At 48.7% G+C, this 17,535-nt stretch overlaps 6 protein-coding genes across 6 annotated transcripts; 4 read left to right on the top strand and 2 right to left on the bottom strand.

The window, feature by feature from the left end:
• Nucleotides 1-433: 433 nt before the first annotated feature.
• On the top strand, nucleotides 434-1,880 carry TRIVIDRAFT_28524 (uncharacterized protein; the record flags this gene model as incomplete). Its single annotated transcript, XM_014101856.1, has 5 exons — nucleotides 434-592; nucleotides 646-1,139; nucleotides 1,191-1,587; nucleotides 1,649-1,754; nucleotides 1,810-1,880. The coding sequence occupies 5 exons, from the start codon at nucleotides 434-436 to the stop codon at nucleotides 1,878-1,880; spliced, it is 1,227 nt and encodes a 408-aa protein (XP_013957331.1).
• A 1,136-nt stretch (nucleotides 1,881-3,016) lies between these two features.
• On the top strand, nucleotides 3,017-4,010 carry TRIVIDRAFT_28223 (uncharacterized protein; the record flags this gene model as incomplete). Its single annotated transcript, XM_014101855.1, has 2 exons — nucleotides 3,017-3,182; nucleotides 3,250-4,010. 2 exons carry the CDS (start codon nucleotides 3,017-3,019, stop codon nucleotides 4,008-4,010), a joined length of 927 nt encoding a protein of 308 aa, XP_013957330.1.
• A 1,601-nt stretch (nucleotides 4,011-5,611) lies between these two features.
• On the top strand, nucleotides 5,612-7,698 carry TRIVIDRAFT_209311 (uncharacterized protein; the record flags this gene model as incomplete). Its single annotated transcript, XM_014101854.1, has 7 exons — nucleotides 5,612-6,008; nucleotides 6,103-6,656; nucleotides 6,717-6,769; nucleotides 6,828-6,878; nucleotides 6,972-7,378; nucleotides 7,599-7,606; nucleotides 7,657-7,698. The coding sequence occupies 7 exons, from the start codon at nucleotides 5,720-5,722 to the stop codon at nucleotides 7,696-7,698; spliced, it is 1,404 nt and encodes a 467-aa protein (XP_013957329.1).
• A 168-nt stretch (nucleotides 7,699-7,866) lies between these two features.
• On the bottom strand, nucleotides 7,867-10,469 carry TRIVIDRAFT_53801 (uncharacterized protein; the record flags this gene model as incomplete). The annotated part of the gene is made up of 3 exons (XM_014101853.1): nucleotides 7,867-8,700; nucleotides 8,759-9,824; nucleotides 10,102-10,469. The coding sequence occupies 3 exons, from the start codon at nucleotides 10,467-10,469 to the stop codon at nucleotides 7,867-7,869; spliced, it is 2,268 nt and encodes a 755-aa protein (XP_013957328.1).
• Nucleotides 10,470-11,204: 735 nt separating this feature from the next.
• On the top strand, nucleotides 11,205-13,095 carry TRIVIDRAFT_149874 (uncharacterized protein; the record flags this gene model as incomplete). The annotated part of the gene is made up of 4 exons (XM_014101852.1): nucleotides 11,205-11,265; nucleotides 11,320-11,442; nucleotides 11,585-11,775; nucleotides 11,806-13,095. The coding sequence occupies 4 exons, from the start codon at nucleotides 11,205-11,207 to the stop codon at nucleotides 13,093-13,095; spliced, it is 1,665 nt and encodes a 554-aa protein (XP_013957327.1).
• Nucleotides 13,096-13,769: 674 nt separating this feature from the next.
• On the bottom strand, nucleotides 13,770-16,843 carry TRIVIDRAFT_123209 (uncharacterized protein; the record flags this gene model as incomplete). The annotated part of the gene is made up of 6 exons (XM_014101851.1): nucleotides 13,770-15,725; nucleotides 15,841-15,958; nucleotides 16,014-16,116; nucleotides 16,170-16,230; nucleotides 16,288-16,629; nucleotides 16,694-16,843. Coding segments are annotated over 6 exons (2,730 nt in total), but the record flags the coding sequence as incomplete, so codon positions are not given.
• Between the last annotated feature and the right edge of the window lie 692 nt (nucleotides 16,844-17,535).

The following is a 17,535-nucleotide window of genomic DNA, read 5'->3' as shown; positions in this document are numbered from 1 at the left end:
CAGATAATAAACAAGAGAAGGAGGATGAGGAAATTATTCCAGGGAAATGGCCCAATTGACTGACAGGGAAGAGGGGGTTTATAGAGAGAAAAGGCCGTACGTGGCAATAGCTTGGAGTGAGGGATGGCAAGAGTCTTATTGATTAGACTATATGATCCTATTCGGGGAAAAAGTAATGGTAATTGTGGTACTACATCGCATCTAGGCCATTAAACTCTATTCGCCGAACTATATCCACCTCCGGACACACAGGTCGGTGAAATTGTCATGCGGCCGAAACTAAATTCGGCGAGATGGACTATTGAGCGGATGAATATACAAATTAGGGGTCAAAACTGGCCTACTGAGGTCATCATATAATGTACAGTCCTATATGAGACTTCTGTTGATGACTCTATCTCTTTCATACAAAACTGCTTTGAATAACTTAACCATGTCGCTCTTTGCTAATCTCCCCGAGGCGGCAACTGATGCCGCTTTTGCCTTGATTGAGGCATACAAGGCAGATACTTTCCCCTTGAAAGTTGATCTTAGCCCTGGATTTTACCGAGACGAAGATGCAAGGCCATGGATTCTGCCGTCTGTAGAGAAGGTAGCCTTGACTATGACTGCTTGGAAATTGCTACCTTTACTTACTTTATGCAGGCCAAACAAGATCTCCTGAATGACTCGACTGCGGATCACGAACATGCACCTATCCTCGGTCATGAAGCACTCATCCATAGCGCACAACGTCTCGTATTCGATGCAACATGCGAAGATACCGCAACCATTGCCTCCATCCAGACTATCGCAGGCACTGGAGCAAATCACCTTGGCGCCTTGTTTCTGGCCAAGGCTCGCTGCCCTCGAACTGTCTGGATCTCAGATCCCTCGTGGATAAATCATCAAGAAATTTGGCAGCTAGTGGACAGCGGAATTGAGCGACAAACATATCCGTACTTCGATAAGCAGTCATTCATTATCGATTTCGAAGGCACCATATCGACCCTCAACTTGAAGGCCAGAGAGGGTGACATTGTGATATTGCATGGTTGCGCACACAATCCTACCGGACTCGATCTGACGAAGGATCAGTGGAAGGCAGTTGCTGATGTCTGCGAAGAGAAGAAACTTGTTCCTTTTTTTGACGTTGCCTAGTTAGTGATATTATGAAGTTTGAAAGAAGATCTGGGCTAATACAAGTGTAGCCAGGGCTTTGCTACCGGAGATTTGGCAGAAGATGCTTGGTCCGTACGGCACTTCTTCCATAACACGTCTCTAGAAATGCTCGTGGCACAATCGTTCTCCAAGAATTTCGGTCTGTATGGCGAGCGTGTGGGCGTACTTCATGTTGTATGCCGAACCGAGATCGCTAGGTCCAAGGCCACCAATATGCTTTCACGATTATCTCGCGCTGAAATAACAACTGCTCCTATCAACGGGGCCAAGATTGTGGCAAAAGTACTTGGAGACACAAACTTAAAGCAACAATGGCAAAACGATTTGCTCCACATGAGTCATCGTATGAAGTCAATGCGAAAAAGACTGGTGGATGCGCTCTTGAAACGTCAAACACCAGGTGCTTGGGAGCATATATTAACAGATGTAAGAAAATTTCTAGACATTCAGTATGAGACGTTACATAAAGTCGCTGAGACATTTGCAGATTGGAATGTTCTCGATGACAGGCTTGCAGCCGGATCAAATCCAAACACTGAAAGAGAGGTATCACATATATCTTCTACCATCGGGAAGAATATCTATAACAGGCTGTTCGTATTCGAGTTTCCTTCTAATTCCGTCTACCCGATGCTAATTTTCACTTAGTGACAGAACACAATGTAGAATATGTTGCAGAAGCGTTTCATAAAGTAACCGTTGCTACTAAATTTGTATAACTGCCAAGAATGAATAAAAGAAGTCTTCCGAATGGAAGCAATTATCCGAATGGAAGCAATTATCCGCCGTCGCTGCGCGTGATCTAGCCACTATTGATCTAGTGAATGAATTCACGGAAATGTGTGATTGGCATGTCAAAATCCTAGACGCACAAACTGTTTAAGGCTGGCGCGGTCGGCAGGTTAACGTGGATGATGTTCTAAATTCATCTAGCAACGCGAAGCCAAGGTGTAAAAAGCTTACATGTACTAGTAAAAGCTGTGAAATAGCGATAAGAGGCGAGATTACAAGTATTTAGTGCTGCTCTGTGCGGTCAAAATGCTCCTCGGCATGCTTCCGTTGGACCGCAGAGTTCTCTCTGTTAGACTTTTTGTCCATCAGACTCCCCGCGATCGATTGCAGAAAGTTCCCGGACCGCCCATGGATGAAACTCTTGGGCTGGCCCTGAGGTTCGTGGGTCGTTACAGCACTAACGAGTTCCACACACAGATCCGCGGATGTGCGACTCGCACTCAGCTCGCTAGGGACCGCTCTGGCTTCACATGTTGGAAATACTTGTCCGGTCGGACAACAAGTTGCGTAAATAGTCTCTTGACGTAGTAAACTGTACAAGAGAAGGGAAAGCTTTCCTCATTATACTTCTACATCCAAAAACCACTGTTAAGAGGAATTTATTGGTGGCTACATATGATACCCGTCTCGCTTCGGTCCGTCGGTGTACTGTTACCACCTCTTGTTATCCACCAGACCCAATCAAATTTGGTGTAACGAACCCAGTCGTAGCCCAGGAGCCCCAGACTTCAGGGCAGGCAACATGGTATCCTCGTCTTCTCTATCGCAGCGGGCATCGTTGAGTCAGATGTCTGTTCTCGAGAAATTGGCAATCATCCCGAAACTTGGGATCCTGCGTTGGTTGGCCCGTATCAAGCACATAAGGATCATGCTGAGATCGTGACAGTGACGCACTTAATTTTAAACTTGCTTTCAGACCTCTTCCGGCGGAAGCACACGTTAGCTTCGACCCTCTTTCGTCACATCCAATACAGCAAGATACGCGCAATTACAGACTTTCTATCTATCCAGCAAACACAGTTAGTGTTCTCTATATATAGCATGTCTTGACGTATAAGTTCTAATGCTGCCTGTTCACTACAGCTTTATCAGCCCGCCTACAGATGATGTCTATCTCCAGCTTTGCAAGCGCTACCAGACGGCCCCTAACAGCGTAGAACTCAGCGATGGTACTCAAGCCCACTGGATTGGCCCCAGCTCCGCAAGCAAGGTCATTATCAATTTGCATGGTGGGAAACGCCAATCTTTCATTTCATGATCAACCTTGGCCTCTGAATGGAAGGCTGACGTTTCTAGGGGGTGGATATGTGCTGCCAGCAAGCGAATTTATGGTAGATTACATGTTCAGGCTGCAGAAACTTGTCAGCACTTCTGCCCAGCCGGTGGGGATACTCTTCCTTTCCTATGACCTAAGTCCAACAGTACGATATCCACGGCAACTAGAGCAGGCAGTCGCACTTGTGCGATACGTCGTTGAGGTCCTGAACAAGGCTCCCGAGGATATCATCCTGACGGGAGACTCAGCAGGTGGGAATCTAGCGTTGGGGGTGCTCTCTCATCTCTCGGTCGCCCACCCCTCTCCAGCCATCCCTCCATTAAAGCTTGAGAGCAAGCTACGCGGCGTAGTCCTTGTATCGCCCTGGGTGTCGTTCGATTTCAAAGATGCTTCCTGTACGAAAAACGCACGTAAGGATCTCTTGTCCATTACGACACTGAAACGCTGGGGCGAAGCTTTTATGGGAACTCCATCACCGCATACCGACAACGTGGAATTGTACAATGCACCCCTCGCAGCACCAGATGAACACTGGAGAGATTTGATGGCCGAGAGAGTATTGGTGCTCGCTGGGAAGGATGAGGTCTTGGTTGATAGTATTGATCAATTTTCGCGGAAATTGACCGGTGCACTGGGTACCGACAGAGTGACTGTCTTGATTGCAGAAGGAGAGGCTCACGATATGCCGAGTCTGGATCTCCAATTCGGGATTGAGGTCAGGGGAGAGCAAGCGAAACTGATGGCGGACTGGATCATTGCAAGTTTTGGAAGAGAGGGCTGAAGAGACAGAAGAATGAATGCAGTGCTGATGCGACACGCTTATTGCCCACTGGGAGATGTTTGCGCGAGAAAACCACAAATAGTGAGGATGAATGCCATGCGGCGACTTTGCTACTACAGATTCAGAGTACGTCTATACAATCTCTGTCCCTACTAGCCTATGATGCGAAGAAATGTAGAGTCATTGGGGAGAAACGAGACAAGCGGTGCTCATTCATACAAGCACATGGGTACGCACATCTAATGGCTGGCGACAGAGTTTCAAATTCCTAGTTCCAAGCGCACACAAGTCCAACAGCCTGCCCAGATTCAACAATTGCCCAGGAGTTAAGCGATGGTTGGTGATAATTACCTCGGCAAGCCACGCGTTGCAAGCCACAACCAGCAGACGGTGCGAAGCATACAAAATGCTGCACTTCTCGCTTGTTTTGGTTAGCCCAGCGAATTGATCCATGTTTTCCTCTTAGTAATAGAACTTGCCCCAACGAATCGGAAATCAACATCTACATCTGGCAGGGATATCTAGCGGGGGGCTAGGATGTGCGACTCGCACCTCATCCTTGTCGCCCCCGCCACCGCTTGCACATGCCTTGCCGGTCGCTGTCCGCGGACGGGTTACCAAGAGTCAAACCTCCGTTGGTGATTTTGCATACGACATGTGAGGACTCCCTATAGGTAGCACCTTGGTAGATACAGATACAAACCATTGACCTCCGTTCGTCCGCTGCAGTAGAGATAGTTCCGTAACGAAATACCTAATTAGTAGTAACTTAGCACGAGACTGAGGCTTAGATTGATCGTCGAAATATCGATTGTAGATCCGAGGCAACAAAGAGCTACGCTGCCCTTATATCTGTCCTCCTTCAGCAATGCCTGATGGCCTCAGACCACCAGATCTATCATGATTTGGTCACGTGGCTTTAGTTAATCTTAGGAATGTGCTTCCTTACACCCGAGAAATTGTCTTCTTCCGAATCGGCTCATGACGCACCAATCCCGTGGTATAGTATGTGTAAATTTTAGGTAGCCTATTATGATATTGTTCGTAACACTCTAGTATGATGTCGCTGAGAGAGGAGCTTGCAACCAGCTGCTTGTACGTTTGTTTGAACTATTACTTGAGCTCGACGTGGCAGGTTATTGGTCGCCAAAGGCTATGATCCGCTTTCTAGGCCGCGGGAAAGCTCGGTCTAGGGCTCGCCCCTAGTAGTAACAAGGCGTTGTCGCCACATGAGCGCAAAACATCCTACCCCCAGCTATAGTCAGGGACTACAGTGCATTACGAAAGTATTGGCTAACTATGGTCGAGGAGACCTTAACAAACGGTAACTTGAGATTGGTATGGTTTGGCTCGTTGGCGCAGAGTGATAGAGAAGGCCGAGATGGTCACTTTCTTGCATCGAATGAGTCCCAAAGCAAACTCTTGAGCAACTTCTCGAGCCAATCGGGTGACTGGTGCCGCCCCTGGAGAATATTGCCATCTGGATAGAAATTGATCTGCCGGGGTGGCATCTTGATCCCCCCGCCCGCTCCCCACATTCTCCCCAGACTTTGCTAATAGGTGACCCTACCCCAGAATATCCCCGCTCTGCATCTCGATCCCACCCAACGCCTATCCAACGCCTATCCGCGGCTACATCTTCGTAACCTAACAACAAACGGGACCCTTTCTCTCGTCAACCAAGCCTGGCCTGCCTTGAAATCTACGCAATGAGCTCGCCAGAGCAGGATGTATGTCTGAAGGGAAAGGGAGGCCAGCGCGCCTTGGCTGGCCGCACATGGTCGTCTGGACGCCGCCTCACCGAGTCTCAGCGTGCGAGGAAACGAGAGCTCGACCGAATCAGGAGCCGGCAGCACAGACTGGCAATGGTGAACCGCGTTGCTGACCTAGAAGCCAAGCTCCGACTCGCTGTCGCAGGCGAGTCAGATGATCGATCCGATAAGGCAGATTTGCTTGTGCAACAACATGAGCTTTCCAACTCGCCGCGGAATCACACGGGTAAGCATGCCCAGATTGTGATGGATGGTTTTGCTTCCCCTTCTGACACTTTTCCATATCATTTGCCTCCGACTCTGACTTGGGATCTCGATAGGGTTAGCTTCTGCACACTCTTTCGGCCACAATTCTGAGCACCAGATGTACAACAACAGCACGGTGGAATCGGACAGCTTTGTCCTATCCCAGTGTTCTGTGGACATATTGCCGGCAGGCAGGAGATGGCTTGGCGAACACAATACCTCCAGCCGAGACAGCCTTCAAAACCCACAAGACGAATCGACTCTCTTTACCGAACACACATCCGATCACACTGGTGGCTTGACCAGCGGTGTTCAACCTTGTATCTTTCAATCTTCACCTCAGCCAGTCTTGGGATCTCCCCTAATTCCAGCGTTACTGACCACAAGCGCGCTACATTCAACCACTCAAATGTTGGCGCACGTCCAGCAAGGTCGCAAGGCTGAAGTATGTGTCGATGCCAAACTAAATCAACACCTCTTGATACGGGCCGTCACGCAAGGGTGGAGCGAGGTGGAGACTCTCTGTCCAATCTGGAAGCTCTTGCGCTTCATCGATACTTTGCTTTTTCGAGGTGCCAGTCCGATCACTCGGTTGGTTATGCTCCAGACGATTCATCAAATGCTGCTAGTGAGTACAAGTCGTTCTCATTGAGAGCCTTTTTTCGACTTCATAATTGACTGTTCTAAGTTTAAGGGAGGCTGCACAAAGGTAGACCAACTGCCCTCCTGGTACAGACCTAGGTATGCGAATCCCGTAGTTGTCTCTAATCTTGTCATCTGCTTATTCCGAGCATGGTAGGCCAACCCAACGGATGTTTTGTCATGATGAAATTGCAGACTTCTTCGCCTGGTACGTCACCAAACGATGCCTGCTGTTGATTTACCCCATCTAGCCGTCTTTTATGGTGGTCAAACATGCCGCTGAGAAACTTTCATAATATAGGCCTGGAATGAGAGAGCGGCTTGTCCTCTCGTCAGACTTTCAGCTAACTGATGAATTTTGGGAATGCTTTTCAGGGCACTTTCGCTTCCTATGGCCTTTCCCTTTCGAGGATATATACGGTATCGACCTTTCGACGGGATATTTCCGCTTCTCGGCTTTATTCGAGAAGCGCCTACAAGAGCTCACCATGTGGCAAATGGAGAAGCAATTCTTTGCACTGTTCCCAGATTTTGTAGATGATATCAGTGTTGCCGAAACTTGTTGCCTCGAGGCTATTGAGAATCCCCTTGGAACACAGAGCAGAATGCAAGACGTGGATCTCCGCAATGGCGCCACCGAGATCGGTTTTGGTCAAGCCGAGGACTTCGCTCCTGACTTGGTCGTATCGCCAGAGATATCAGGCCAAAGTTCTTGCAAATTAGCTTCATTCAGCGGTCCGAGTTACACTTTATTAAATTGATGTGGGCGAGTCTCCCCTTCAACCGCTCTTGAAACCATTTCTAGACTGCAGCGGATGAGCAGCTCTCTCGACCCACAACGATTGACCATACAGTGCTAATTTCGCCGCAGGCCATCAGTGGAGTGTTGCATGTTGTACTAGTATTCAGAATTTCTTGAGGCTTATAGTATACATTGTAAGCGATGTGGGGTCGATTGAGATGAGTCTTGTTACCACCTAGACTAGGAACTACTCGGCCTCAAGGAGAGGAGAAGTACGGGAACCTAAGGGAACTATGATCCAGCTATTTCAAACGCCATGCCTTCTCATAATTATCCTACCGAATTAGATCACGCACTGGCCAGGTTTTTGCCAATCCGACTGCACGATTTGTTTCGTGGCATTCCATTCTCTCAGGATTCCTTGATGGCGGTCCTCCCCTCACCATTAACAAGCTCACAACTTTGTAGCCGCCAACCTCTGTTTCCTTTTCAAGTCATGGACCATCTCCCTGCTTATCCAATCGCAAATTGCCATGGTTGTGACCATGGGATTCACGCCACTGGCGCTTGGGAGGACACTCGCATCAGCAACATACAACCCCTCTGTCCCCCAGACCCTTCCCTTTACATCCACCACACCCAGGCTGGGTTTGCTTGACATGCGGTTCGTGCCCATCTGATGTGCTGAAGCAAATGTCGCCGCTGGGGGGGCATTTCCGGCACTCTTCACTTTGGAAAGCCAAGCAGAAAACCGCACGTTGACATCTTCTTCACCTTGGGCGGGGGAAGGAGACTGGGATTCGAAGGAGAGCGGGAAGCTGGGATCCGGATTTCGCACAAAGGGCTGCACACCAGGAAATCCAACGTGGATTTCTTCTGCACCACAAATGAAATTCCGTGTCGCTAATGCAATTACACCCTCCATCGTGTGTCTTCTGTCAAAGTTGCTTGGCGTATATCGAATCCTCGGCTTTCCGGTCTGGGGATCCCTATATACGCAACCCGGATCTCGGTCTCGTGTGAGAGATATATAGCTGTTCGAGTGTCTGTATTTTAGAACTTGGGCTTTAAAGTCCAGCCCTGTGCTCCAATTCAGGAAGGACAGCGCCAGTGACGGAAGCATGCAGCTTGCTTCGAGCTTCGTGCCATGACCGTGGCCGTCAAGGTTTTCCAAAGAGCTGTCAACAACAGTCAAAATGGGGCCTTCCCAGGGTCGAACATCTGATTTGTGGACGGCGGTAACAAAATTGACAGGGTGGAGGTGGAGGTTTTGGCCGATATGCTTGTTCTAAGAAATATAAGCGTTAGCGACAAGCGAGAACTACTCCAAGGCGCAATACTCATACCTTCAGGTTGCTATTGAGCAGAACAATAGGACTCCAGAGTGAACCACAGGACACGATTACCTTCTTCGCATGTATGACGACTTCCCTCGTTACCTTGTCCTTTCCGCTTTGTGGGTTACTAGTCCATACTCCTTTGGCGCCAATCACTGTTTTCTGACTCTTGCTGTCGTCAAACAAAAGATGATCAACCTGCAGTCCTTCCATAAAGGTTGCCCCAGCTTTGGCAGCGTCGGGTAACCAGGTGATGGCGGGTCCTTGTTTCTCTGCACTGGCACATCCAAGCGTGCAGCGCCCACAGAGATGGTCACCTCCGGCAATATTCTGCGGAGCTGCCTTCACATGAGCCCCCAAACGACGCGAGGCTTCCATGAGAACCCGGTTGCCATGGTTGTGGCGCAGGCCGTCCGCCGTCACCCCCATTCTCTCACATACTCGATCCAGAGACTCCTGGAACTTTTCGGAAGTAAAGAACTCCAAGCCTTTTTCCTCAGCCCACTCCTTTCTCACAAAATCTTGCGTCTGAAGGCTCACGCTCCAATTGATCGTTCCTCCGCCCCCCCACGTAGCGCCAGCCATGACAGCTATGCTCCCGTCGTCACTCTGTATCGTGCCGCCGTTTTCGAACAGTTGCTGGAAGCCTGTTGACTCGGACATTGGGAAGTAAGAAGAGGTGAAGTGATAGCTCTTATCCACGACCAACACACTGTGCCCCGACTCAGCCAAGTTCTTAGCACAGACGCCGGCACCACAACCACTGCCTATGATGAGAATTTCTGTGGTTATGTTGGCCGTATCTGATCCAGGTGGAAGCTGTAAGAACTGGAATTCGTATTGATTTCCAGGCTGGTGGTCTGGTGGAACCTCCGGGTATCCTATCATCCTGTACACCGTAGGTGATGTCTTAATCCACGTGTTTTTCCCGAGGAGAGTCATTTGTTTGAATAATACTTGGAGCGAAGCGAACCGGGATGTACGCCATGCGTTAAGGATACTTGTTCGGTTTGCGATAGATTGTAGATAGAAGGGGGTGATGGAGCCTGTCAGGACTAGGCTGCCTGCTCTTGTACTGCGGTTTGGTAATATTAGCATTCCGTTGCTGGCTCATCAAATACGAAGCCTCGACATGGCTGGAGGAATTGTAACTGGAAGAAAAGCGAAGGTGGGAGTGGGAATGATTCAGTTCCATCTTCATTTGCCCTGAGTGATTGATCCCCTGCAGTGAAGCTAGTGAAAATTCGCTCTTCGGCTGGGGATCTATCATCTATGTACTGCTATATATTGCAGCTCTACACATGTAGTGTAGAAGGGGTAGGCACGAGTATCAGTCGTTTTCAGCAACTTACTTCAATGTAGACAGCACAGCTTTGAGACTGGCTTGCATGCTTGGTGGTGAATATACAACTAGAGTCCTTAGGAGAAGCTCGTTAAAATCTTTGTTGCTGCTAGGCCTTTCTTCGAGATAGGCCTCGAGGTCATGTCCGCGCGGGGCATCCGTGACTCTCTCTAATACATGGTTCTCCAAGGCCGAATATTCGACCTCCGTAACCAATTGTCGAGACTGGTCGTCACCAAGCCTGTGCGAAGTAATCTTCCCGACAGACGGTACAACTGTATCCATGATAGAGAGCAATGTCGTCCATTGTGCCGTAGAAAAGGGCTGTCCGTCAGGCGGAGGAGCAAGACGAGTGGGGAGTGGGGTTGAATTAGCCATTAGTTTTTGAGTATTACCCTTTTGTATCTTGCTAGATGCCTGATGTATATGGGGAGTTTCAACTGAGTGCGTAACACGTTCCTGGCTTGACTTATGTAGCTGTGCCTCGAGAGTCACATTCGACTTATCGCAGGTCACGATGTTTCCTGGAGCCTACAGGGCCGTTCTCGATCATCCTCCTTTGTCGAAACTGAGGCTAGCAAGGGGTTTAATGGTTATCGATGCGACGGTTACCACGCTACCATGGGGGTGCGAGTCGCACAGGACACTATAGTGCTAGTTGATGTACAACGAGCCACCAATAGCGGCGCGCCACTTCTTCCCCGGCCAAATCTCCGCATCGGACGGGTCTGGCGGGCCCCGGTGACCCCATACATGCTCTAGTGTTGATCTATGTGAACGATGTGAGGTGCTCGAACGAGCAGCTTTTACATCTCGCATCTTGTTTGTTCCATGACTGTTTCTTCTCGGGATCTAAGCAAGCAAGGCGCGAGTCGCACATTCGCTTAGTGTCGCAAGTTACAGATACCGATGGCCAACTACAAGTATCGATACTACCTCATTTATCATATAAAACTTGCCCTCAAGAAGCGCTATCTGGTAATCTTAAATCCGCCTTAAAATAATACGAAGGAAGTTTTACTCTTGCCATTCTCTTGTAGCTGTCTACTTCCTCAAAATCGACCCACCGGACAACTGGCACTTTCGCTGCCACTTAAGAGCTCTGCCGACAAGATGGATACAAATCTGACCAGGGATGAGCCAGCAGTGGTTATCATTGGTGCAGGGATATCAGGTAGCGTCTTTTTAATATGTGCCAAATTTTGAGCTTATATCTGATCACTGGTAGGGATGTGCGTTGCCATCGATATGATCAGACGAAATCATAGCCGCAACTTCGTTATTCTCGAGAAGGGTTCTCGTGTTGGTGGAACATGGAGTGACAACCAGTATCCTGGGTGTTGTTGTGATAGTATGTCTCCCCCAAAGCTGGTCTAGTATTTCGTTGGGTCTGAGGGCTGTTCATGAGCCGCTCGACCCGTCCTGCGTTCCGCAGCCTCCATCTTCGCTTTCCCACCCAACATATTCGCTAATATTTTCTCCCCACGCCAAAGTCTGGAGTCACTTGTACTCGTACTCCTTCGAACCCAATCCAAACTGGAGCACCATGTATCCGGGGCATAAGGAGATTCATGACTACTTAGTTGGCGTTGCAGAGAAGTGGAATTTATTCCGCCATATCCGCTTCAACAGTCTTGTGGAAGAAGCCAGATGGGATGGCAAAGCCAATCAGTGGAACACGAAAGTCAAAGTCATAGGTGGGAAAGACGCCGAGTATACACAAACTTATACCCTCTCATCGGACTTTCTGGTCTCGGCGATAGGGCAGCTTAACTACCCGTATTACCCCGACATAGACGGTATGGACTCCTTTGCGGGCAGGACAATGCATACGGCCCGATGGGATACAAACTATGACTTCACTGGCAAAAGAATAGCCGTCATCGGAAACGGTGCTTCGGCCATTCAGGTAATCCCCGAGCTTGCCAAGTCTGCTGCATCCGTCGTTGTCTTCCAACGCAGCGCGAATTGGGTCACTCCACGATTGGACAGGCCCATCAGTCCTCTGATGCAGTCGATATATCGCTATTTGCCACCCATCCGGCGGCAATACCGCAGAATGCTCATGGATTTCCGAGAGAAATTCCATGGTTTCATAATTGCAGATTCGGCTCTCAACGACTATGCTCGGGATAGCTGTCTCGACATGATGAAGCGACAGATTCCAGAGAACGAAAAGCTGAGGGCAGCCTTGACTCCAGACTATACGCCAGGCTGCAAGAGGGTTCTGCTCTCGGACGATTTCTACGTTGCAATGAATCAACCTCATGTGAGACTCGAGACAAGCCGGATCGAAAGGTTTACTACCGACGGAATGAAAACCACAGAAACTGAATATGAGTTTGACCTTGTGGTGTTTGCTACCGGCTTCCGCACTACTCAATTCATGTTTCCTATGAAGATATTCAGCGCAACTGGGAGCAGTGTGGATGAGCTCTGGAGCAAACAAGGTGCCGCTCGTGCCTATCTGGGCATGACAGTTGAGAATCTTCCCAATTTCGCCATGCTTTACGGACCAAACACGAATTTAGGTCATAATTCCATCATCTTGATGATTGAGGCCCAGTCACGATATATCAACACCCTCATTTCCCCGATCTTAAATGCACGCAAGAAAGGTGCGAGTTTATCAATGCAACCCAAACAGGAACGTCTCGTATCATACAACGCGGATGTCCAGGAACGGCTTACGAAGACTTCTTTCGCAGACCCAGGGTGCAGTAGTTGGTATAAGAATGCCAACGGCGTCATCACCAATAATTGGTATGGGACTGCTGTAGAGTATCAAAAGTTGACATCCATCGTGAATTGGGACGATTACATCTTCTCTACTCCGAGTCGGCAGCAGGCTCTACCCAAAGGAAGGGTCAAAATCGGCCGGGTCGTCGAGGAATCCAGTTATCGGCCAGTCGAAATCGCTTTGCCAATCGTTGCGCTGATGACAGCCATATATGGTGGATTCTATTCTGGTCTTCTGGCTTATCCATTCGAATTTTGGTCCTAAGATTGCGAAATCCTCGCCACCGGGGCACCTCTGGTGGAAAGCACGAATATTCTGGTCCCCAAGACGCTTATATTGAAACGGAGGATGGGGGTAAAATTTCAGAGGTCTATTAGAGTGGTGTAACTAGTGGAATACAACCAATTCATGTTGGCAATAGCTAATCTTACTATGACGATTGCTCTCATACCGTATGAAACATAGTTGAATCCAACATAAAGTTCGGTGAAACAAGTCGGCTGTAATAATTAAACTGATTCACTTAGTTATAATACTAGCTGCTACATTTCATCCATAATTCTCCGCGCTCCAATAGATCCAGCACAAATGGATGGAGCATTTGGCCATTGATTGGCCATGACCCAACCTTCCATTACTAGCCCAGGAGTCAAGGCGTATAAGTGCAACCAATAGGATTGGTGGTACCACTGGCAAAAATGCAACTTGAGATACGTTTATTACTCTAGTGATAATATATTTTGGAGACCCTCGGCAAGGTATAGAGTATACCCTCTACGGAATACAAGAAGCTGGATAGAGAAGTCAGGAGTAGCATCCTCGACGTGCGCAAACTTGAAGGAAAGGACGCTTTCTAGCTGATTACATGTCAACATTTCCTATAAAGGTATACTCGAAGGACAAGGAAGCTAAGTATCTAAATTATCCTAGGTGGGAGGAGGAGTAACTTGGAATTGCGGCGTAGTGAATATGTCCCAGTTGTCTGAGTTTTGTGGATTGGTGCTGAATGGGCGTAGCGCCGCCAACCTCATCGAGTACGTTCCTGGTGTTAACTGAGATCCATTCGCGAGCTTACCGAACCAAAGCCACGCATCTGAACCACCGATACTTCTTGGTATGTCTGTAAATGGTGTTGCAGTGACGAGGCTCGTGTTAGGAATGAGAAGTGGAATTCCATTCAACCACAGTGACGCGGCTCCAACGTAGCCCTTCTTACCGACGACAGGCGGATACGTCCAATCTTTCTCTTTCCATGTTGAGTCAAATACGTCCCAGCGAAACTCAGTTGTGTCAAAGTTGAAGGCAAGGCGGAAAGTGGGATAGGACTTGGCGAAAGGGTTGACATTGAAGCTCCAGCTAGGAGAGTCTCCGATTGGTGTTCCTCGTAACCCAGATGTGATGACAGGAAGTCCATTGCCGTAGTAGAAAACCGAATCTAGGTCTTTATGAACATTCGCACCGACACCCATATATGGCACTGCGAGCGACTCCCCGTTACTCCCCGCGATGATGATCTTGCCACTGTACAACGGCAAGTTATTTGCGTTCAAGCCGGAGGGATACATAAAGTTGATATTGGCTGTTTTTGTCTTGCCTGGCTGAACGGTAAATGTACCGCGAGGTAGCGAAACAGACGGGATGGCAGCGTAGGGAGCAGCAAAGACTTGAGTGTAGACTCCAACCACAGGCTTTCCCGAGGGGTCCTGGCTGGGTACCATCGTATCTATTGCGCCGCTAGCTTCGAAGGAAAAGGTATAAGTAATTGGATGCGGGCTGTTGTTCGTGATGTCGACGCTGTGGTACCGTTCGAAGTTGTGCGTGTCATTGAGCATGAACTTTGAGAATGACAGGCTCGTTTGGTAATTCAGAATTTTAGATGCATTCACAAGTCCAGTGCCAACCTGGAAAACAGGAGCTCGGAAGTCAGAATTGCCAGGATTCAATGGATCAGCGAGCCAGTCAAGCGACTTTCCAGACGCAATGATTCGCATGGACAAGTCTTTGGCAAACCCAGGGCCATGGACCTTTCTACCTCCGTACTTCCCTATATAGAGCGCCGCAACACCAGCAATGTAGGGAGTAGCCATGGAAGTACCACTTAGAATCGCCCAGCTATCGTCAAGCCACGTCGAGAAAATGTCTTCACCGGGTGCTGCGATGTCCGGCTTGAGTGCTAAATCATTTGTAGGGCCGATGCTGCTGAAATAGCTGGGCCTTCCACCACTAGAAAAAGCCGGGCTCGGCAGAAATTTAAGATACTCGACAGTATTCTTGAAGTCTGCTGTCACTTTTACACCAGTCCGAAGAGCCTTCATGATGGCCTCACCCGCATCGAGAGGGATATAGCCGACTGTACTATCTCCAGAGCCGTTGAAAAATGCGCTAACGGGATACTGAGAAGTGTATATCAGGATAGGCAATGTATAATTATGTAAAGCGTTAAGAACAGACAGTTTCGTCTGCCAGCTGCATGCACCATCGGTGACGAGGACGATGGAATTTGTATAGTTGAGATTCCAGCCGTCGTTGAATGCATGGCAAGCATCAGTTGGGGCAGAAGCATTAGTATTAAATGGAACAATGGGCCATCCGTTATATGCAGTCGAGTCCCAGAAGTCTGACGCTTGGTATGGGACGGTGATCTTCTTTGAAGTATTGTCTCCGAAGGTAGCCTCGAAAGCGGCCTCTGCAATCACATCGGCATTGACAGAAGCCACGGCGAGAACATACTCACCGTTCGAGCCATTGCTCTCGCTAAAAGGGCCATTGGCACCGTCGTTGCCATTGGCAATAGTGACTACTACGCCTTGTTCCGCGAGACGAGAAGCTGTCACCGCCCATGGATCATCCGAGAAGCCAGATTGGCCGCCAACAGATGAGGTGATGATATCGGCCTAAAAAGCGTGGCATATTTTTATTAGGACCAAAAAAAAAAAAAAAAGAACAGAAGAGAAGGGACAAAGAAAAAAATGCCATGGCTGCCAGGCAGGATTGTAGGGTTCAACATACCCCATCTCTGTACGCCATCAGGAAGGCATCAATAAGTGTGTCGGTTTCGGTGTAGTCTGCATAATCGCCGAAAACTTTGTAAACATACAAAGAAGCCTCAGGTGCTACTCCGACATAACTGAGTTGAATTAGTTATAAGACACCCACCAATAGCTTTGGGCCAGTTGACTAACCTGCCGGCCTGTCCAGCAATGATTCCCGAGACGTGAGTTCCATGTCCAAGGCCATCTAGCGGATCTGGCTTCGGCAACTTGTCCGAAGTGTTATAACCCCACCCTAGGGACTATAAGTAGGTGTTCCATACCCCTAAGAAGATTTTGAATACGTACAAGTGCCAACAAGATCATATCCTCCAGCAACTTTAAAGCCATGTCCAAAACCGCCCCCGAGCTGTTGAAGTGTGAGCTTATGGGTCTCGTATCATCAGAAAATAAAAGATTCTCCTACTGCAGGGTGTGGATACCAAACACCGGTATCGACAACAGCCACTTTAGCACCCTTTCCTAAAATGCCGGCTTCGTGAAGCTTGTCCACACCAGTCATGTGGTGGACAGAGAAGCCGGCACCTGCCGCAGCAGGACCAAATGTCTGAGGCGCTGCAATAGGGGCTGTGATTTTAATCTTCTTAGAGTGCCATGATCGAAGGACTGGTGCAAGCGACTGTAACGTGTCCAGATTATGCGTATCCGATATAACTGATGCGCCACTGAAGACATCCGAGTCAAAGATTTTGAGCACAGTAGCCCCGGCATTCACAAGATCACTAGCCGCCTGTTGAGGATTGACGCCCTGATCATAATCATAAGCACATATACAATGGGGGAGAGAACGTTTCCCATGGTACACAACTGACCTCTGCAAACTCCACGATATAGCGGTTGGGAATGGGGGCAGATGAAGTGTCGTTGCTGGCAATGGAATCGTCACGTCTCAACAAGGAGGCTTCAGCAACAAATCCACCGGCAGCAGCCGTCAGAATCGGCAAAAGGTTTGATACACGCATGTTGGAACACGCAGCAAAGGAACAAGAGGATGTAACCTCAGATCAGAGACGATCTCAAGGTCAGCTCTTTTCTATAGTATTGCTGTCGAGATTTCCATTTATATAGGACAAACACTTGATACTTATACATAACAAGAATCTCAGATGAGTGTGTATATAGCGACCAAACCCGGTCGACACCCAAAGTAAGCGGAACGTTCCTGGATCTCCGAGAAACGTGCGGTGACGTTGGGGTATGACCCGCACACAATATTCTAGCATATACGCCGACCCAAACTATCAGTTCCATTCCTCGTCGAGTTCACCAAATCCCAAGAAACCCGCGTGTAGCCTATCCGTAAGCGTCCAAAAACTTGCGCTCTCTAAGCCATTTTGGTGCTCGCCCAATATTCCCAAGCGTGGAAAACTGTGACCAAGAGATGTGATCACAAGGAATTGAAGCATGTCTAATGCTAAAAGGGAAGTTCGAATCGACCAGTCAGATGACTCGAGACGCCCCTGTCCCCTTATTTTGACTTCCGGGAAACCATTCAGTACATTCCACGGAAGTTGGTTGACCGCTTGGAAGTAGGTGCTTGTAAATGCCTCAAATCCGAGCGTTTCCTTCTGTTCCAGCTACGAAGTACAATTGTTTAGTACCTGCATATAAGAGCGTGGCGGACCGTCATACCATTATGCCAATAAGCAAAAGA

Source organism: Trichoderma virens, assembly GCF_000170995.1.
Source record: "Trichoderma virens Gv29-8 chromosome Unknown TRIVIscaffold_6, whole genome shotgun sequence".
NCBI classification, from domain to species: Eukaryota; Fungi; Ascomycota; class Sordariomycetes; order Hypocreales; family Hypocreaceae; genus Trichoderma; species Trichoderma virens.
This window is presented reverse-complemented; position numbering and strand designations above follow the sequence as displayed.